General features: G+C 37.4%; 1 protein-coding gene across 1 annotated transcript in view; it reads left to right on the top strand.

Annotated features, from left to right (window-relative positions):
• RAVER2 (ribonucleoprotein, PTB binding 2) overlaps positions 1-23,247 on the top strand; it is a 150,149-nt gene that overhangs the window by 89,482 nt on the left and 37,420 nt on the right. The window contains exons 10-11 of the mRNA XM_052637256.1: positions 2,831-2,942; positions 4,796-4,932. Of these exons, the coding sequence (XP_052493216.1) occupies positions 2,831-2,942; positions 4,796-4,932 (249 nt within the window). The remainder of the gene's footprint in view (positions 1-2,830; positions 2,943-4,795; positions 4,933-23,247) is intronic.

Below are 23,247 nucleotides of genomic sequence, written 5' to 3'. Positions count from 1 at the left end.
CGCTAGGAGTCGGATACGACTGAGCAACTTCACTTTTACTTTTCACTTTCATGCATTGGAGAATGAAATGGCAACCCATTCCAGTGTGCTTGCCTGGAGAATCCCAGGGACAGGGGAGCTTGGTGGGCTGCCGACTCTGGGGTCGCACAGAGTCAGACACGACTGAGGCGACTTAGCAGCAGCAGCAGCGGTATTTCATTTAGGTCTGCTAGTACTGTGTTGAGGATTTTTGTATCTGTGTTCATCAGGGATATTGGCCTGTTTCTTTTTTTTTTTTCTTGTAATATTTTTGTCTAGCTTTGGTTTGAGAGCAATGCTGGCCTCATAAAATAGGTTAGGAGGTATTCCTTTTCTTCAGTTTTTGGGAAGAGTTTCAGAAGGATTGATGTTAATTCTTCTTTAGATCTTTGGTACAATTCACCAGTGAAACCACTTGGTCCTGGGCTTTTGATTGTTGTCAGGTATTTGATTACTTCTTCCTCATTATTGCTCTGTTTATATTTTGTTTCTTCTTGATTCAGTCTTGATAGCTTGTATGTTTCTAGAAATTTATCCATTTTTCCCCTTAGGTTGCCCAGTTGGTTGGCATGTATTTGTTGATAATAATTGCTTATGATCCTTTGTATTTCTGTGGTATCTGTAATTTTAATGTCTCCTCCTCCATTTGTATCTGCAGTTGACTGTTAAACAACAAAGCGGTGAGGAGTACTGACAAGCAAGCACTCAAAAATCCATGTAACTGAAAGTCTGGATAGAATCAGGATTTTTTTTTTTTAATTAAAAAACATGTTTAATTTATTTTACAAAAATGTTTGGTTGTGTTGGGTCTTTGTTGTGAGGCACGGGCTTTCTCGTTGTGGTGAGCAGGGGTTGCGGTATGCAGGCTGCTCATTGTGGTAGCTACTCTTGTGGCTAAGCACGGGCTCTAGGGCATGTAAGCTGAGTAGTTGCAGCGTGCAGGCTCAGTAGTTGTGGCGCCTGAGCTTAGTTGTCCCGCAGCCTGTGGAATCTTAGTTCCTGGACCTGGGATTGAACCTGTGTCCCCTGCATTGGCAGACAGATTGTTGACCACTGGACCGCCAGGGAAGTCCCTCAGGGACCCTTTTTGATTACACATGTTGTGATCTCTAATTGAACACAAACTTCCCCACACTTAGCTAAGTCAAAGATCTGTAAAATGAAAATATAGGTATTATGTTTGCTTTTGAGATATCCACGTGTGGACCTGCACAGTTCAAACTCTTGTTGTTCAGGGGTCAGTGATATTTACTTGAGTCCTCTTTTTCTCTTGGTTAGTAAAGCCAAATTGTCTATTTTGTTTATCTTTTCAAAACACCTACACTTAATTTCATTGATCTGTCTTTATAGTGCTATTTCATTTACTTCTGATCTTTATTATTTCCTTTTTCTGCTAATTTTGGGCTTAGTTTGGTCTTCTTTTACTAGTAACTTGAGGTGTAAATTTAGATTGTTTCTGTGAGATCTTTCTTTTTTCTTCATGTAGACATTTATTGCCATAAACTTCTCTTTAAAGCTGCTTTTCCTGCATTCCATAAGTTTTGATTTGTGGTGTTTCCATTTTCATTTGTCTCAAGATACTTTTTGATGTCTCCTTTGATTTCTTCTTTGGCTTATTGGTTGTTCAAGAGTATGTTATTTAATTTGTACATATCTCTGAATTTTCCAGTTTTCCTCTTAGACTACCATTGTAGTCAGAACAACCCTTGATATGATTTTAGTACTCTTAAATTTGTTAAGATTTGTTTTGTGGCCCAGTATATGATATTTTTTTTTCTAGTTTCTGTTTTTTCATCTCTAAGAAATGGTTGACAAATCTAGTATTATGAAGCTTTTTACCTAAGTTTTTCTTTTAAGATTTTTAGTTTTAGCTCTTACTGTTAGGTCTTTGATCCATTTTGAGTTAATTTTTATATATGGTGTTTGGTGAAGATCCACTTCATTCTTTTATGTGGATATCTAGTTTTCCCATTTTTGTTGAAAAGGCTGCCTCATTGTATAGTTCTGACACTCATGGAAAATCATCTTATCATGTATACAGTAATTTGTTTCTGGGCTCTGTATCCTATTCCTTTGGTTTATTTGTCTGTCTTTATGCTAGTATTGTACTATTGCAATTACTACAGCTGTGTAATAAGTTCAAAATTTAAAAAATGTGAGCCTTCCATTCTTGTTCATCTTTTTCAATATTATTTTTATTGTTTTGAGTCCCTTGATATTTCATATCAATTTTAGGATTGAATTTTCTATTTCTGCCCTTTACAAAAGTTAGAATTTTGATAGGGGTTATATTGAATTTATAGATCTCTTTGGTTTGTATTGAAATTTTAACATTAAATCTAATACATGAAAATGGGATGTTCTTTTATTTATGTCTTTAGTTTCTTTCAGCAATATTTTGTAATTAAAAAAATATTTATTAATATTTATTTATTTGGCTGCACTGGGTCTTAGTTGCAACTTGTGGGATCTAGAAGGTATGGGATTTGTTTCTTCTTGTGAGCATGAATTCTCTCCTGATTCAAATGAGAAGGTTGTACAAGATGACCTTTAGTTCTCTTTCAGTTCTAAAGTTCTATGGTTCTAGAATGGTTTTTTAAAAAACTAATTGGAAAAATAGTAGCAGGTGAAATGTGATCATTTTAATCAGTATCCATAAATATTTTATAAATTTATAGCTTTAAACATTGTTTCACAAATTTTTGTTACACTAAACTACATTTATTGCAGAATAAGTATTTCCCTACACTTTCTGCATTTTAATTTTCTTTTACCTATCATTAAGCACTCACTCTCTTTTTTTGATAAATAGGCTGCCTCTAAGAATCAGACTTCACTCTTGGGAGAGCCACCAAAAGAAATTCGGCTCAGTAAAAATCCATACTTGAACTTGGCTAGTGTGTTGCCCAGTGTGTGCTTATCATGTAAGTGAAAAGCTCCCTATTAGTATTTTGGAGTTCTACTGAATACTTTTCATAACGAGTTTCACTTTAATTTTTAACTTAATGAAAGCAAATAATGCCTGTTGACCAGCTGAAGTCTAATTATGACCTTAGTCCTTAAATTGAAAGAATAATTAAATTAAAGCTTTTAATGTATGTTCTATTTTATTTAAGAAAAACATCTTTCATAATATTTTCTTAAGCATATGTTTATTGAATTCCTTGATTCATAATTGAATTGCATAATTGATTCCATTATGAATTATCTATTATGAGTTATAATGGAATTATGATTGAAAATAATTGGATAAAGGAATTATTTGGCAGTGCTATAATTCTTTATAGTATATATAGAATCATATTTCTTAAATATGAAGTTCAATCTTCTATATTATCTAATATATTGGGAGTATTTGCCAAATCCTCCCAATATATTAGTTACTAATAATCGGCAGAAGTGGAATTCTCATTTACATTTTTAGAGGACCTCCTCATGCCTTCAATTAGTAAATTAAAACTATTAATTCAAGTATAGTTTTAAGAAAAAAATCACAAATGTGTTGTTTTCCAGGCACTAAGATATTCACTGCAGCCTTGGTTTTCAATAGTGAAAAATTGGAAAGTGCCTTAATGGTCATCAATAGGGGAATGATTAAATAGTTTGTCATAAAGTGAAATATATAGTTGAGGAAGCACTACATACACTAATATTAAATGATCTCTAAAGCAAATTGTTGAATACAAGAAACACATGTGTTCATAGATTGATTCCATTTATGTTTATTTAAAGCTATGTATTCTTTTATGCATGTACTTGAATGTATAAATGCATTAAGTTAAATCTGAGAAAATACTAAGCTGTTACCTCTGGGAAAAAGAATAAAACTGAATGAAAAGAGATGAAAGATGAATTTTGTTTTTAATATACATTCTTTGTTTTTTATGAAGTATCCTCTTGAACCTAACCATTAATTTATAATTTTTTAAAGCCAGAAAAAATTTACTGTGCTTCTGGTATGAAAGAAAGAAAGTGTTAGTCACTCAGTCATGGCTGAGTCTTTGTGACCCCATAGACTATAGCCTGCCAGACTCCTCTGTCCATGGGATTTCCCAGGCAAGAATACTGGAGTAAGTTGACATTCCCTTCCCCAGGTATCTTCTCAACCTAGGGATTGATCCCTGGTCTCCCCTGGTCTCTCCTGGCGGGCAGATTCTTTATCATCTGAGCCAGGAAGGAAGTAGGCTTCTCGTATGCCCTCTCTGTTTTTATCTGGTCTACAATTTGATGGTTACAACTGTTGGATTAATAAGAATGGTTAATTTACATTTTGAATGCCTCACTTTAGAGATTAGACATATACTTTTTAAATGTTTCCATCAAGATTATTACCCATAGAGCAGGTTTCCATTTTTGGTTGTTTAAAACAAACTAGACGATACTATATATATATTTTTCCCCTAGGAATAATAAAGGGCTTCCCAGGTGGCACTAGTGGTAAAGAACCTGCCTGCCAATGCAAGTTAGATGTCAGAGATGCGAGTTCAGCCCTGGGTCGGAAAGATTCTCTGGAGAAGGAAACAGCAACCCACTCCAGTATTCTTGCCTGGAGAATCCCATAGACAGAGGAGCCTGGTGGAATGCAGTCCTTAGGGTCACAGAGTCAGACACAACTGAAGCGACTTAGCACATGCACACAAGAATAATAAATGTAGATCTTTACTGGCAAACTAAAATTTGTGTTCTACTTGAGAATATGCTGAATTAATGGGTTTTATACTCTGTAATTTATAATAAAACAAGCTAACTAAAGTTTATATATTGATTTTGCCTTAAGCCCCTGCAAGTAAAACCACTGTACAGAAGACTGGAATTGCAAGCAACATTCTGGATACCATCTCTCAGGGAAATGAATCACAACACACATTGGAGAAGTGCATTGCTTATTCTCAACCTTTTGGTGATTATGCACAGGTACCTCATTCTCAGGTTTTGATGATAGATAGAAAAATTGTTTCAACTATATACTGAATTCACTGTATATGAATCTGTTATTCTTGTAATGTCATAAGGCAGTAAAATTGCACTGATTTATATAATATTTCTTGCCCACTGTATGTAGCTTTAGGACATGTTCAGAAGATTGCTAAGTATGATTTTGCCCTAGATATTTGTTCACATTGTTTACACTAGTGGATCACAAACTGCAGGGCAAATCTGGCCCACAATCACAACCTGGTTTTTTAAAATAAAGTTTTATTGGGATACATCCACATCCATTTGTTTGCATGTTGTCTATGATGCTGTAGTGCTACAATGTCAGAGTTGAATAGTTACAGCAGAGACTACGTGGCCCACAAGATCAGATATTTACTATCTGGCTCTTTACAGAAAAATTCTGCTGACCTCTGGTTTACACCAGTGTAGACCTGACTAAGAAAGCTAAGGAAATACCTCTGTTCTTATTCACTGCTTATGGATATGGATACATGACCATAACTGGCACTATTATGACTATTAAATGACTATCACTAGCACTGTTTTCGGAGAAGGCGATGGCACCCCACTCCAGTGCTGTTGCCTGGAGAATCCCATGGACGAAGGAGCCTGGTGGGCTGCAGGCCATGGGGTCGCTAAGGGTCGGGCACGACTGAGCGACTTCACTTTCACTTTTCACTTTCATGCACTGGAGAAGGCAATGGTACCCCACTCCAGTGCTCTTGCCTGGAAAATCCCGTGGACGAAGGAGCCTGGTGGGCTGCAGGCCATGGGGTCGCTAAGAGTCGGACACGACTGAGCGACTTCACTTTCACTTTTCACTTTCATGCACTGGAGAAGGCAATGGTACCCCACTCCAGTGCTCTTGCCTGGAAAATCCCGTGGACGAAGGAGCCTGGTGGGCTGCAGGCCATGGGGTCGCTAAGAGTCGGACACGACTGAGCGACTTCACTTTCACTTTTCACTTTCATGCATTGGAGAAGGAAATGGCACCCCACTCCAGTGTTCTTGCCTGGAAAATCCCAGGGACGGTGGAGCCTGGTGGGCTGCCATCTATGGGGTCAAACAGAGTCAGACACAACTGAAGCGACTTAGCAGCAGCACTATTTTGACTATTAAAACAGTCAAAAACATTAAAATATTACATTCAAAAGACACACTGTGTCATTACTTAAATATGTTCATTTTTCTTTTCAGGCTTTTCTCCTTCAGCTTATTTTTAGTGATTTAACGCTCAGAATGTATATCATGTTAGTAGTATATAACCTTATGTAATAACCAGAGTCTTAAAAACTAACAATTCTAATTCTTTCTTATTTCTCACACCAGTTACCTCCTCAGCTCTCTCCTGTCTATGGGAGCAATACTTAACACTTTGCTTTCTTTAGAACAACTGTGTTGGTCTCTAATAAACTTAGAAAAGAAAACCTATACAAATTCACTTAGAACAATTGATGCCTGATTATGCTTTTGTGATAGGATACTAGAAACACAGGTCAAATGAATTCTGTAGAAATAGTGAAGCTGGATATAATAAAGTCTCCTATATGCTTGTGGAAAAGATGGAGAAATATGAATCGGAAGATGATGCAATTAGATGGCAACATACCTATATTTAAGGAACAATAATGAATTGATGCAGTCTGGAACATATCCTCTTCTGTGTTTCATAAGGCTTCATCTTTGTTTCCTTATTTGTTAACGTTTTAAGTAATGCTTAGGTAAGGATATTAATTGTATGCTGATTATATTTACAAGTGACAAAGGCAAGAAATCATCAGAGGTGTGTAAAATCATCTATGAATAATTTATAGTTTTGAAAATTATAAATAACCTAAAATCCCAATAGTCTGTAGACTGAAGAAAAAAACTGTCATATTTATATCAGGAACTATAATGCATTTTAAAAAATCATGTAAAACTATATATAAATGCATGATAAATTTTCATAATCTATTAATCTTAAAAAATTATAAAACACAGTCCTATACAATTTTAACTTTTTGGTTTTTTTATAAGGAACAAAATTTACTTTCATAGATAAGAAGAAGCACAATAAGTTTTTTAAAATTTAAAATGTGTGATTTAAGCTTTGAAAGTTATTTTTCATATTTACCTTTTCATTTATTTCAGTTTTGAAACCTGTGTTGCTCTTCTAAATAGCACGTTTGCTTGTTAGATTATTGTGTTTTATTGTACACTTATATCCATAGAAAGAAAGTCCTTTCCCATTTACTCATGGAGAAATTCTGTGATAAAGATGCCCCTGTGTTGCCAGCCTTCCTCCTCCCTGTGCGCTTGCTTAACCAGAGAAACTGTGGAGATGTGGGTCCTGCCTGGATTCAGTGTCTCCTTGGACAGTCCCTGCTGTCTCATGCTTGTTCATAAAGTGAGATTTGTTCTCTCTCCTTGTGTTCTTTCATCCTTATAACTTAAACTTGATTAAATGTTACTAATTGACTAGTAAAAGATGGTCATTTTTTAAAATTTCGTTTTCAATTGGAGGAAAATTGCTTTACAATACTGTGTTGGTTTCTGCCATATAACAACACGAATCGGCCACGATTATACATATATCCCCTCCTTCTAGAGCCTCCCTCCACTCCCCATCTCACCCCTCTTGGTCATTACAGAGCATCAGGCTGGGCTCCCTGTGTTACATAGCAGCTTCTCACCAGCCATCTGCTTTACACAGGATAGTGTATATATGTCGATGCTACTTTCTCCATAAATCCTGCTGTCTCCTTCCACAACTGTATCCACACGTCCATTCTTTACAGCTGTGTCTCCATTCCTTCCATGCAGATAGGTTCATCAGTACCATTTTTCTAGACTTCATATGTATGCATTAGTATATGGTATTTGTTTTTCTCTTTATGACTTCACTCTGCATAACAGGCTCTAGGTTAATCCATCTCAATAGAACTGACTCAAATGCATTCTTTTTTATGGCTGAGTAATAGTCCATCGTGTATATGTACCACGTCTTCTTTAACCGTTCATCTGTCAAGGGACATCTAGGTTGCTTCCATGTCCTGCCTGTCGTAAATAGAGCTGCAGTGAACATTGGAGTACTTGTTGTGTCTTTTAGAATTGTGGCTTTTTCAGGGTATATGCCCGGTAGTGGGATTACGGGGTCATATGGTAGATTTATTCCTACTCTTTTAGGTATTCTCCATACTGTTCTTCATAATGGTTGTGTCCGTTTGCATTCCTACCAACAGTGTAGGAGGATTCCCTTTTCTCCACATCCTCTCCAGCATTTATTGTTTGTAGATTTTTGGATGATGGCCATTTTGACTGGTGTCAGGTGATACCTCATTGTAGTTTTGATTTGCATTTCTTAATAATAAAAGATGGTCGTGTTTTAGGAATTCCCTCTGTTTTCACTGTTTGGAGAAAAGGTCCAAGAGAAAGAAACCAAGATTTGTTTTTAACATTTACTATGTGCTTTGTAATATAAACGTTTGATCTTTTTAATGACCTTGTGATTTTTAAATGACCACTGTCATAAATAAGTGGGAAAGCATAAAAAGGTATATCATCTTTTAAGTTTATGCAGCTAGTAAAGGATTTCTCTGGTTCCAAAATCCTCATTATTTTCATTATACTATGGAAAATCTTATTCAGGCATGGAAGTAGTGTCATGTAGAAACTTTGATTGTTTGCTTTGTACTGGCAGCTGTGCATAAGAAGTAGGAGAGATGACTATGTCAAGATATAAGTGGCTACAATAACCTTTATTTCCAATAAAATTATTCACATTTAAAAATTATAATTGGAATTCCAGTATTGGTGAAATTACTGGTATTGGATTATCCTTCTTGCAGATATTAAAGTTGTATCAAGTATGAAACAAAAATATTTGAAGGCTCTGAAGAATAACCAAAAGCAGGCAGAAACTGAAGAAGAGCTGTTCCTTGAAAGAGGAAAACTGTATTGGATGAAATTTATGTTTCTGTGACTTTTTGCCTAGTACCACCCCACCTTACTGCCAGTTTGTACAGAAAGAAACAGCCTTACCAGCTTATGGAGTCAGAGAACAGAGTTCAGAACTGTTAGCAAGGCTGGAAAGTAAGGGGGAAATCACAGAAAAAATCTCTATGTAAATTCAGTCCAAATACACTTGAGTGACTCCTGAACTTTGTGTGAGGGAGACTCCCGGGGACCTTGCAGCAAATGGAACAGATGGGAGGCTAAGGGGCTGAGAAGAGATGTAGCTCCTTTCCAGAACAGAGGAGGTGATTTGAAGTTTGAGTTCATAAAAGTTGACTCTTTATCAACGCAGATGTAAAGAACAGACTTTTGGACTCTGTGGGAGAAGGCAAGGGTGGGATGATCTGAGAGAATAGCATTGAAAGATGTATATCACCATATGTGAAACAGATCGCCAGTCCAGGCTCGATGCACGAGACAGGGTGCTCAGGGCTGGTGCACTGGGACGACCCTGAGGGAGGAGATGGGGAGGGAGGTGGCCGGGGCGGGGGTTCAGAATGGGGAACACATGTACACCCATGGCTGATTCATGTCAGCGTGTGGCAAAAACCACTACAATATTGTAAAGTAATTAGCCTCCCATTAAAATAAATAAATATAATAAAAAAGCTGACTCTCAATAAAAATTAGCAACCTTCAGAGGAAAATGATATAATCCATAATATCTGCAAGTATATCAGCCACAATATTTAATAACCAAAAATAATTAGAAAGTTGAAAAAACAAGAAAACATGACTCATGATTAGGGGGATAAGCAATTAATAGAAACTGACCCCAAGATGACCCAGAAGTTAGTAGGAAAGACTAACTTAAAATAACTATACTAAACAGGACTTGGAGAAGGAAATGGCAACCCATTCCAGTATTCTTGCTTGGGAAATCCCATGGATGGAGGAGCCTGGCAGGCTGCAGTGCATGGGTCGTCAAAGAGTCAAACACGACTTAGTGACTAAATAACAAAAAGCCACAATCTTATGAGCAAATGCACACCCACATGGAACCTTAGGTTTTGCAAGATTTATCTCCTGAACAGTGTACAAGTTAATCCTTTTTGAGCTATTTTTTCATTGATTCTAAATCCTGGTGTTTAATAAAATTTTGTTTTACAAAATTAAAAACAGGACTTAAGGGGAATAGGTAAAAATGAACAGAGGGAGAATTTCAGGAAGAAATATAAACTTAAACAATAGACACTTTAAAGTACCGTATCCACCAAAAAATATACACTGTATAGGCTTAGCAGAAGTTTGGAGGAAGAAAAAAAAAAAGGTTCAATTAAGATAAAGACAAATCAAAAGAAATAATTCAGTCTGAAGAGCAGAGAGAAAGAGGATGAAAACCAAATCGTCAGGGACCTAAGGGACAATATAAATAAGTGTAAGAGACAACCTAAAATAAGTGTAATTGAGTCCCAGAAGAACAGAAGAAAGATAATTGGGCATAAAATATTTGAAAAAATAATGCTAAAAAATTTCTCACGTTCAGGTTTTAAAAAAAGTACAGATTTAACAGAGGCAGAGACCTCCCTGCAAAGCAGAATACATGAAAACAAAAAAATCAATATTATGTTGGTATATCAGTTAATACACTGAAAACCAAAGCTGTAAAGAAATTATCTTGAAAGCAACCAGATAAAAATAACACATTTTAAGACAGTTTCTCAGCTTTCGCCCTATTGACATTCTGAGCTGGATGATCCTTTGTTTCAGTGGGGCTATACCATATACTGTAGGATGTTTAGCAGCATCTTTGTCTTATAACCACTAGATTGCCCCTCATTAATTATAATTCTGATTAAACAGCTGATAAATATATGGGTAGGACTTCTCTTGTAGCTCAGTCAGTAAAGAATCTGCCTGCAATGCAAGAGACCTGGGTTTGATTCCTGGGTCGGGAAGATCCCCTGGAGAAGGAAATGGTAACCCACTCCAGTATTCTCAGCTAGACAATACCACGGACAGAGGGGCCTGGCAGTCCGGGGGGTCGCAGGAGTCGGACTCAACTTAGTGACTAAGTGAGTGAAGTGATGTCACTCAGTCGTGTCCGACTCTTTGTGATCCCGTGGACTGTAGCCTACCAGGCTCCTCCCTCCATGGGATTCTCCAGGCAAGAATACTGGAGTGGGTTGCCATTTCCTTCTCCAGGGGATCTCCCTGACCCAGGGATCGAACTCTGGTCTCCCGCACTGCAAGCAGACACTTTACCCTCTGAGCCACTAACCAAATATATGGGTAAAGAAAAAAGACTATATATTTTATCTTTATTAAAGTTAATTAAAAACAAAATTGTAACATTGCATGATGGGGCCTGTAATGTATGTAGATATAACATATTTGACAACAGTACTACAAAGGACAGTATGAGGTGAAGGAAATTGTTTACAGGGTAATTATATTTTACCTGAAGTAGAAAAATATTAACTCTTCAGTAGAGTGTGGTAAGTTAATGAATGTATATTGCAATCCATAGAGCAAACATTTAAACATTCAAAAAGTGTAGCTAGAATGTCAACAGTTGAATTATAATGGAATTCTAAGAACATTTGATTAAGCCCAAAAAAATGTTAGGAAAGAAGAAAAAAAAAACAGGATGAATAGAAAACAAATAGCTAAGTGGCAAACCTTGAATGAATGATAATAAAAGTTAAGTAAAAATTAACTACATGCTCCAATTAAAGTAAAGAGATTGTCAGAACAGGCAAGACTATACTTTTTAGTAGTTTTATTTGTCTTTAGTTTTGGCTGTGTGGGCTTGTCTCTAGTTGCGGCGAGCGGGGGCCACTCTCTCCAGTTGCAGCGCACAGGCTTCTCACTGAGGGGGCCTCTCCTGTTGTGGAGCACAGGAGGCTCCAGGGCACATGGGCTGGAGGGCACAGGCTTACTAGTTGTGGCACGTGGCTTAGTTGCCCCACAGCACGTGGGATCTTCTCAGATCAGGGACTGAACCCATGTCTCCTGCACTGGCAGATGGATTCTTTACCTTTGAGCCACCAGAGAAACCCCAGACTGTACACTTTTACCCCTTCTCTTCAACAGTATAAACTTGGAGGCTTTAGTCAATGAAACAATTAAAAATATATATGAAATAGGAAAGGAAAAGTAAAAATGTCTTTCTTTGTATATGACACGACTGTTTACATGAAAAATCCATAAGAAGCTAAAAAGCAACCACTAAATATAATAAGTAAACTTTCCAAAGTCACAAGGTAAAAGAGCAGTATGCAGAAATGAACTGTATTTCTGTGTACTAGCAGCTACAATTGGAAAACAAAGTTTCTTTAAAATTTCCATTTATAATAGCACCAAACATGAAGTACATAATAATAAATCAAGAGAAGATTTGTAACATCTCTGCAACGATAACTAGAGAACAGTGTTGACAGGAAGTAAAAAAGATGCCTATGAATGGAGTGCTATACCACATTCATGAATTGAAAGACTTAATATTGGTATGATATCAGTTCTTCCTCCCAAACTAATTTGTAGATTCTGTATAATCCCAACCAATTTCCCAGCAGCCTTTTTCTAAAATAGAAATTGAAAACCTGATTTTCAAAATTTCTATCAAATGCAAAGGAATTATTCTACTAAAAACAATCTTCAAAAAGATAAAATTTGAGGACTTCTACATGATTCCAAGATTTATTATAAAGTCATAGTAATCAAGACAATATAGTGTTGGCATAATGATAGGGACAAATGGGTCAATAGAATAAAATAGACCCATACTTAAATGGTAGATTGATTTTGGACAAAAATTTTTAAATCCAATAGGTAAAATATAGAAATATTGTTAGTACTGCTGACTATCAGTATTGGAAAACATGACTCTTGATTCTTGCCTCATACCCTAAAATTAATTTGCAACGTATAGGCCTACATGGAAAATCTAAGCCATAGATAATATCAACCAAAGCTCCTTAATAAGAACCTCCAAACAGTGTCTCATCCATAAAAACATCAATAATACTGGCAGAAATAATCAGAATAAACTTTTATAGAACTCTGGATGTTAACCAAAGGCATGAAGCAACTGAGGGAGTATTTATTCAAGAAATATATTTAAATATTGGCAAGAACAGTTTTACCATATTTTTATGGTCTCTCAGCCAATCCAATTCCTGTTTTCCTATCTCTTTCCAACAGCCCATAATCATAATAAAAACCAGGAAGCTGGTAGCCACCAGAGTGGGCATGGAAGGGTTGAAACTCCGCAAAGCTTCATTTCCAGAGAACTACTGTTTGACCCATCTGCGGGCTTCCTGGAGGGGCTGACCACACTTGCAAAGTTGTCTTTGTTAATTTGACTCAAGTTTGCCCATGTAAAAAGCTTTTCCTCAGGGGAGTTTGTGGAAAACATTCAGGGGAAATTTTTTAACTTTGTGGTTGCCTGAGGTGCTAGATAATATTTGAGGCAAGAAATAGGCTAACCAAAAAGCATTAAAGGAACAAAATTGGGGTATTGGATATCCACAGGGCCTTTGGAAAGCTCTGACATACTCCTGGGAATCTTAAAAGGCCATGCACACATGCAGGATTGTTCATGTACTTGGAAAGAACTCAAGAAGGCCCTAAGCTCTCACTTGTAGAAAGTGAAGGCTAAGGCAGAGTTGTCAGCTACTGTATTGAAAGCATGGCCCAACACAACACACAGCAGAGTCCAGGAGACTCACTGGTTGTAGGGGTTAAGTAAATCACTGTTAATGGAGTAGAATTCTTTTGCTACTCAACAAAGGATACACAGTTTAAGTAATTATTTCAGAAAAGTCAGTAAAGTAACAACAATAACAAATTTTGAAGACCAGTGTAAACTGATTTCCAGAGTTGCTACATTATATCCTTTTTCAATAGAAAAATGAAACAAGCTAAGGAATAAGGTGTGGCTCATAAACAGGAGAAAAAGCAACTAATGGAAACTGTCTAAGGAATCCCAAAGGTTAGACTTACTAGAAAAAAGATTTAAATCACTTAATGTAAATATGTGCAAAAAATGGAAGAAAACCATATCTAAAGAACTAAAAAGAAGTATGAGAACAGTGTCTCATCAGATTAAAAAAAAGAGATAAATATAGCAACAGAACTTATTATAAAGAACCAAACAGGAATTCTGAATTCGAAGAGTATAATAATTGAAATGAAAATTTCACTAGGGCAGAAGAGCAGATTTGAGTAGTTAGAAGAAATAACCAACAAGTTTGGAAGACAGGTCAATTGAGATTATCCAGGTTGAAGCATGGGAAGAATAAAGAATGAAGAAAAGTGAACTATAACAAATGTTGAAGTGAAAGTCACTTAGTCGTGTCTGACTATACAGTTCATGGAATTCTCCAGGCCAGAATACTGGTGTGGTTAGCCTTTCCCTTTCCCAGAGGATCTTCCCAAACAAGGGATCGAACCCAGGTCTCATTCATTGCAGGCAGATTCTTCAGCTGAGCCAATAAGGAAGCCCAAGAATATGGGAGTAGGTAGTCTATCCATTCTCCAGTGGATCTTCCTGACCTAGGAATTGAACCAGCATCTCCTGCATTGCAGGCAGATTCTTCACGAACTGAGCTATCAGGCAAGCCCAACAAGTATTGAAGATGGAGAGAAATTAGTTCCCCCATACATTGCTGGGGTGATAGGACTGTAAAATGGTGCAGCTGCATTGAAAAACAGTTTGGCAGTTCCTCAAAATGTTAAACACAGAGTTACCATATGATCTAGGGTATATATAATTGAAATCTGTGCCTATATATGAAATTGTATGTACATGAATTTTTATAACAGCATTATTTATAATACCTAAAATGAGAAATAACCCAATGCCCATCAACTGGTGAATGAATAAGCAAAGCGTAGTATATCTGTACAATGGAGTAGTCCACTTGTACTTTGAAACTAATAGGATTATATAGCTGGTATGTCCTTACAATGGATTATTCACCCATGAATGGAATGAGGCACTGATCCTTGTCACAACATGGATAAGCCTTGAAAGCATTATGCTACATGAAATAAGCCAGATACAGAAGGTCACATATGTTGCCATCTATACAAAATGTCCAGAATAGGGAAATCATTAGAGCAAGTAAACAGATACTGATTATTAGGGGCCAGGAGAAGTGGAAGTTTTGGGGTGTATTTGTAGAGTGACAAAAATACTCTGGAATTGGATTGTGGTGATGGTTGCACCAAAATCTGGTGACTGCATGAAAATCACTGCAGATGGTGAGTGCAGCCATGAAATTAAAAGACGCTTGCTCCTTGGAAGAAGATATGACCGACCTAGACAGCATATTAAAAAGCACAGGCATTACTTTGCCAATAAAGGTACATCTAGTCAAAGCCATGGTTTTTCCACTAGTCATGTATGGATGTGAGAGTTGGACTATAAAGAAAGCTGAGCATTGAAGAATTGATGCTTTTGAACTGTGATGTTGGAGAAGACTCTTGAGAGTCTCTTGGACTACATGGAGATCCAACTAGTCAATCCTAAAGGAAATCAGTCCTGAATATTCACTGGAAGGACTGATGCTAAAGCTGAAATTCCAATACTTTGGCCACCTGATATGAAGAACTGATTCATTGGAAAAGACCCTGATGCTGGGAAAGATTGAAGGCAGGAAGAGAAGGGGATGACAGAGGATGAGACGGTTGAATGGCATCACTGACTCAGTGGACATGAGTTTGAGTCAGCTTTGGGAGTTGGGATGGACAGGGAAGCCTGGCGTGCTGCAGTCCATGGGGTCGCAAAGAGTCGGACATGACTGAGCAACTAAACTGAACTGATGGTTACACAACCTTGTGACTGTCAACAAATTGTTGTTGTTCAGTCACTAAGTCGTGTCCTACTCTTTGTGACCCCTTAGACTGCAGCATGCCAGGCTTCCATGTCCTTGACTGTCTCCCAGAGTTTGCTCAAACTCATGTCCATTGAGTCAGTAATGCCTTCCAGTCATCTCATCCTCTGTCACTCCTTCTCCTCCAGCCTTCAGTCTTTCCCAGCATCAAGGTCTTCTCCCATCAGTTGGTTCTTACATCAGGTGGCCAAAGTATTAGAGCTTCAGCTTCAGCATCGGTCCTTCCAATGAACATTCAGGGATGATTTCCTTTAGTATTGACTGGTTGGATCTCCTTGCCGTCCTAGGGACTCTCAAGAGTTCTCCAACACCACAGTTCACAAGCTTCAGTTCTTTGGCGCTCAGCCTTCTATATGATCTAACTCTCACATCCACGTATGACTACACTGGGGAAACCATAGCTCTGACTATGCAGACCTTTGTTGTCAAAGTGATGTCTCTGCTTTTTAATATGCCATCTAGGTTTGTCGTAGCTCTCCTTCCAAGGAGCAAGCGTCTTTTGATTTAATGGCTGCAATCACTGTCCACAGTGATTTTGGAGCCCAAGAATATAAACTCTGTCAGTGCTTCCATTTTTTCCCCATCTATTTGCCATGAAGTGATGGGACCAGATGTTATGATCTTAGGCTTTGGAATGTTGAGTTTTAAGCCAGCTTTTTCACTCTCCTTTTTCACCCTCATCAAGAGGCTCTTTAGTTTCTCTGCTTTCTGCCCATTAGAGTGCATCTGCATATGTGAAGTTGTTGACATTACTCCTGGCAATCTTGATTCCAGCTTGTGATTCATCTAGGCCTGTGTTTCACAAGATATACTCTGCATAGAAGTTAAATAAGCAGGGTGACAGCATACAGCCTTGTTGTACTTCTTATTCAATTTGGAACCTGTTCATTGTTCCATGTCCAGTTCTTACTGTTGCTTCTTGACCCACATACAGGTTTCTCAGGAGACAGGTAAGGTGGTCTGGTATTCTCATCTCTTGAAGAATTTTCCGGTTTGTTGTGATCACACAGTCAAAGGCTTTAGTGTAGTCAATGAAGCAGAAGTAGATGTTTTTCTGGAATTCCCTTGCTTTTTCAGTGATCCAGTTGATGTTGGCAATTTGATCTCTGGTTCCACTGCCTTATCTAAATCCAGCGTGAACATCTGGTAGTTCTTGGTTTACATACTGCCACAGCCTAGGTTGAAGGATTTTGAGCATTACCTTGCTAGCATGTGAAATGAGCACAATTGTACCATGGTTTGAACATTTTTTGGCATTACCTTTCTTTGGGATTGGAATAAAAACTGACCTTTTCCAGTCTCATGACCACTGCTGAGTTTTCCGTATTTACTAGCATATTGAATGCAGCACTTTAACAACATCATCTTTTAGGATTTGAAATAGCTCAGCTGGAATTCCATCACCTTCACTAACTTTGTTCGTAATAATGCTTCCTAAGGTCCTCTTTTTTTTTTGCTTTTGCTTTTTTATTTATTTATTTATTTATTTATTTTACATTATTCTCTCTTTTTTTTTTTTAATTTTAAAATCTTTAATTCTTACATGTGTTCCCAAACATGAACCCCCCTCCCACCTCCTTCCCCATAACATCTCTGTGGGTCATCCCCATGCACCAGCCCCAAGCATGCTGTATCCTGCGTCAGACATAGACTGGCGATTCAATTCTTACATGATAGTATACATGATAGAATGCCATTCTCCCAAATCATCCCACCCTCTCCCTTTCCCTCTGAGTCCAAAAGTCCGTTATACACAGCTGTGTCTTTTTTCCTGTCTTGCATACAGGGTCGTCATTGCTATCTTTCTAAATTCCATATATATGTGTTAGTATACTGTATTGGTGTTTTTCTTTCTGGCTTACTTCACTCTGTATAATCGGCTCCAGTTTCATCCATCTCATCAGAACTGATTCAAATGAATTCTTTTTAACGGCTGAGTAATACTCCATTGTGTATATGAACCACAGCTTTCTTATCCATTCATCTGCTGATGGACATCTAGGTTGTTTCCATGTGCTGGCTATTATAAACAGTGCTGCGATGAACATTGGGGTACATGTGTCTCTTTCAATTCTGGTTTCCTCGGTGTGTATGCCCAGCAGTGGGATTGCTGGGTCATAAGGGAGTTCTATTTGCAATTTTTTAAGGAATCTCCACACTGTTCTCCATAGTGGCTGTACTAGTTTGCATTCCCACCAACAGTGTAGGAGGGTTCCCTTTTCTCCACACCCTCTCCAGCATTTATTGCTTGCAGATTTTTGGATCACAGCCATTCTGACTGGTGTGAAGTGGTACCTCATTGTGGTTTTGATTTGCATTTCTCTGATAATGAGTGATGTTGAGCATCTTTTCATGTGTTTGTTAGCCATCCGTATGTCTTCTTTGGAGAAATGTCTATTTAGTTCTTTGGCCCATTTTCTGATTGGGTCGTTTATTTTTCTGGAATTGAGCTGCATAAGTTGCTTGTATATTTTTGAGATTAGTTGTTTGTCAGTTGCTTCATTTGCTATTATTTTCTCCCATTCAGAAGGCTGTCTTTTCACCTTGCTTATATTTTCCTTTGTTGTGCAGAAGCTTTTAATTTTAATTAGATCCCATTTGTTTATTTTTGCTTTTATTTCCAGAATTCTGGGAGGTGGATCATAGAGGATCCTGCTGTGATTTATGTCGGAGAGTGTTTTGCCTATGTTCTCCTCTAGGAGTTTTATAGTTTCTGGTCTTACATTTAGATCTTTAATCCATTTTGAGTTTATTTTTGTGTGCGGTGTTAGAAAGTGATCTAGTTTCATTCTTTTACAAGTGGTTGACCAGTTTTCCCAGCACCACTTGTTAAAGAGATTGTCTTTACTCCATTGTATATTCTTGCCTCCTTTGTCAAAGATAAGGTGTCCATATGTGTGTGGATTTATCTCTGGGCTTTCTATTTTGTTCCATTGATCTATATTTCTGTCTTTGTGCCAGTACCATACTGTTTTGATGACTGTAGCTTTGTAGTAGAGCCTGAAGTCAGGCAAGTTGATTCCTCCAGTTCCATTCTTCTTTCTCAAGATTGCTTTGGCTATTCGAGGTTTTTTGTATTTCCATACAAATCTTGAAATTATTTGTTCTAGTTCTGTGAAAAATATGGCTGGTAGCTTGATAGGGATTGCATTGAATTTGTAAATTGCTTTGGGTAGTATACTCATTTTCACTATATTGATTCTTCCGATCCATGAACATGGTATATTTCTCCATCTATTAGTGTCCTCTTTGATTTCTTTCATCAGTGTTTTATAGTTTTCTATATATAGGTCTTTAGTTTCTTTGGGTAGATATATTCCTAAGTATTTTATTCTTTTCGTTGCAATGGTGAATGGAATTGTTTCCTTAATTGCTTTTTCTACTTTCTCATTATTGGTGTATAGGAATGCAAGGGATTTCTGTGTGTTGATTTTATATCCTGCAACTTTACTATATTCATTGATGAGCTCTAGTAATTTTCTGGTGGAGTCTTTAGGGTTTTCCATGTAGAGGATCATGTCATCTGCAAACAGTGAGAGTTTTACTTCTTCTTTTCCAATTTGGATTCCTTTTATTTCTTTTTCTGCTCTGATTGCTGTGGCCAAAATTTCCAGAACTATGTTGAATAGTAGCGGTGAAAGTGGACACCCTTGTCTTGTTCCTGACTTTAGGGGAAATGCTTTCAATTTTTCACCATTGAGGATAATGTTTGCTGTGGGTTTGTCATATATAGCTTTTATTATGTTGAGGTATGTTCCTTCTATTCCTGCTTTCTGGAGAGTTTTTATCATAAATGGATGTTGAATTTTGTCAAAGGCCTTCTCTGCATCTATTGAGATAATCATATGGTTTTTATTTTTCAATTTGTTAATGTGGTGAATTACATTGATTGATTTGCAGATATTGAAGAATCCTTGCATCCCTGGGATAAAGCCCACTTGGTCATGGTGTATGATCTTTTTAATGTGTTGTTGAATTCAGATTGCTAGAATTTTGTTGAGGATTTTTGCATCTATGTTCATCAGTGATATTGGCCTGTAGTTTTCTTTTTTTGTGACATCTTTGTCAGGTTTTGGTATTAGGGTGATGGTGGCCTCATAGAATGAGTTTGGAAGTTTACCTTCCTCTGCAATTTTCTGGAAGAGTTTGAGTAGGATAGGTGTTAGCTCTTCTCGAAATTTTTGGTAGAATTCAGCTGTGAAGCCGTCTGGACCTGGCCTTTTGTTTGCTGGAAGATTTCTGATTACAGTTTCAATTTCCGTGCTTGTGATGGGTCTGTTAAGATTTTCTATTTCTTCCTGGTTCAGTTTTGGAAAATTGTACTTTTCTAAGAATTTGTCCATTTCTTCCACGTTGTCCATTTTATTGGCATACAACTGCTGATAGTAGTCTCTTATGATCCTTTGTATTTCTATGTTGTCTGTTGTGATCTCTCCATTTTCATTTCTAATTTTATTGATTTGATTTTTCTCTCTTTGCTTCTTGATGAGTTTGGCTAGTGGTTTGTCAATTTTATTTATCCTTTCAAAGAACTAGCTTTTTGCTTTGTTGATTTTTGCTATGGTCTCTTTTGTTTCTTTTGCATTTATTTCTGCCCTAATTTTTAAGATTTCTTTCCTTCTACTAACTCTGGGGTTCTCCAATTCTTCCTTTTCTAGTTGCTTTAGTTGTAGAGTTAGGTTATTTATTTGACTTTTTTCTTGTTTCTTGAGGTATGCCTGTATTGCTATGAACTTTCCTCTTAGCACTGCTTTTATAGTGTCCCACAGGTTTTGGGTTGTTGTGTTTTCATTTTCATTAGTTTCTATGCATATTTTGATTTCTTTTTTGATTTCTTCTGTGATTTGTTGGTTATTCAGAAGTGTGTTGTTCAACCTCCATATGTTGGAATTTTTAGTAGTTTTCCTCCTGTAATTGAGATCTAATCTTAATGCATTATGGTCAGAAAAGATGCTTGGAATGATTTTGATTTTTTTGAATTTATCAAGTTTAGATTTATGGCCCAGGATGTGATCTATCCTGGAGAAGTTTCCATGAGCACTTGAAAAAAAGGTGAAATTCATTGTTTTGGGGTGAAATGTCCTATAGATATCAATTAGGTCTAATTGATCTAATGTATCATTTAAAGTTTGCGTTTCTTTGTTAATTTTCTGTTCAGTTGATCTGTCCATAGGTGTGAGTGGGGTATTAAAGTCTCCCACTATTATTGTGTTATTGTTGATTTCCCCTTTCATACTTGTTAGCATTTGTCTTACATATTGCGGTACTCCTATATTGGGTGCATATATATTTATAATTGTTATATCTTCTTCTTGGATTGATCCTTTGATCATTATGTAGTGGCCTTCTTTGTCTCTTTTCACAGTCTTTGTTTTAAAGTCTATTTTATCAGATATGAGTATTGCCACTCCTGCTTTCTTTTGGTCTCTATTTGCGTGGTATATCTTTTTCCAGCCCTTCACTTTCAGTCTGTATGTGTCCCTTGTTTTGAGGTGGGTCTCTTGTAAGCAGCATATAGAGGGGTCTTGTTTTTGTATCCATTCGGCCAGTCTTTGCCTTTTGGTTGGGGCGTTCAACCCATTTACGTTTAAGGTAATTATTGTTAAGTATGATCCCGTTACCATTTACTTTATTGTTTTGGGTTCGGGTTTATACACCCTTTTCGTGTTTCCTTTCTAGAGAATATCCTTTAGAATTTGTTGGAGAGCTGGTTTGGTGGTGCCGAATTCTCTCAGCTTTTGCTTGTCTGTAAAGCTTTTGATTTCTCCTTCGTATTTGAATGAGATCCTTGCTGGGTTCAGTAATCTGGGCTGTAGGTTATTGTCTTTCATCACTTTAAGTATGTCTTGCCATTCCCTCCTGGCCTGAAGAGTTTCTATTGAAAGATCAGCTGTTATCCTTATGGGAATCCCCTTGTGTGTTATTTGTTGTTTTTCCCTTGCTGCTTTTAATATTTGTTCTTTGTGTTTGATCTTTGTTAATTTGATTAATATGTGTCTTGGGGTGTTTCACATTGGGTTTATCCTATTTGGAACTCTCTGTGTTTCTTGGACTTGGGTGATTATTTCCTTCCCCATTTTAGGGAAGTTTTCAACTATTATCTCCTCAAGGATTTTCTCATGATCTTTCTTTCTGTCTTCTTCTTCTGGGGCTCCTATAATTCGAATGTTGGAGCGTTTCATATTGTCCTGGAGGTCTCTGAGATTGTCCTCATCTCTTTTAATTCGTTTTTCTTGTTTCCTCTCTGATTCATTTATTTCTACCATTCTATCTTCTATTTCACTAATCCTATCTTCTGCCTCCGTTATTCTACTATTTGTTGCCTCCAGAGTGTTTCTGATCTCATTTATTGCGTTATTCATTATATTTTGACTCTTTTTTATTTCTTCTAGGTCCTTGTTAAACCTTTCTTGCATCTTCTCAATCCTTGTCTCTAGGCTATTTATCTGTGATTCCATTTTGATTTCAAGATTTTGGATCATTTTTACTATCAATATTCGGAATTCCTTCTCAGGTAGATTCCCTACTTCTTCCTCTTTTGTTTGGTTTGGTGGGCAACTCTCCTGTTCCTTTACCTGCTGAGTATTCCTCTGTCTCTTCATCTTGGTTATATTGCTGCGTTTGGGGTGGCCTGTTTATATTCTGGTAATTTGTGGAGTTCTCTTTATTATGGAGCTTCCTCACTGTGGGTGGGGTTGTATCAGTGGCTTGTCAAGGTTTCCTGGTTAGGGAGGCTTGTGTTGGAGTTCTGGTGGGTGGAGCTGGGTTTCTTCTCTCTGGAGTGCAGTGGAGTGACCAGTAATGGGTTATGAGACATCAAAGGTTTTGGAATAATTTTGAGCTGCCTGTATATTGAAGCTCAGGGGAGTGTTCCTGTGTTGCTGGAGAATTTGAGTGGTATGTCTTGTTTTGGAACTTGTTGGCCCTTGGGTGGAGCTTGGTTTCAGTGTAGGTATGAAGGCATTTGATGAGCTCCTATTGCTTAATGTTCCCTGAATTCAAGAGTTCTCTAATGTTTTCAGGCTTTGGATTTAAGCCTCCTGCTTCTGGTTTTCAGTTTTATTTTTACAGTAGCCTCTAGACTTCTCCATCTATACAGCACCGATGATAAAACATCTAGGTTAAAGATGAAAAGTTTCTCCACATTGAGGGACACTCAGAGAGGTTCACTGAGTTACAAGGAGAAGAGAAGATGGAGGCGGTAGTTAGAGGTAACTGGAATGAGATGCGGTGAGATCAAAAGAGGAGAGAGCAAGCTAGCCAGTAGTCACTTCCTTATGTGCGCTCTATAGTCTGGACCGCTCAGAGGTATTTACGGAGTTATATGGGGAAGAGGAGAGGGAGGAAGCAGACAGAGGTGACCAGGAGGATAAGAGAGAGGAATGAGAAGGAGAGAGACAAATCCTGCCAGTAACCAGTTCCTTCGGTGTTCTCCACTGTCTGGAACACACAG

The sequence above is a fragment of the Budorcas taxicolor genome, chromosome 3 (genome assembly GCF_023091745.1).
Source record: "Budorcas taxicolor isolate Tak-1 chromosome 3, Takin1.1, whole genome shotgun sequence".
In the NCBI taxonomy this organism is placed as follows: Eukaryota; Metazoa; Chordata; class Mammalia; order Artiodactyla; family Bovidae; genus Budorcas; species Budorcas taxicolor.
The sequence above is the reverse complement of the archived record's forward strand: the minus strand, read 5'-3'. Positions and strand labels throughout refer to the sequence as shown.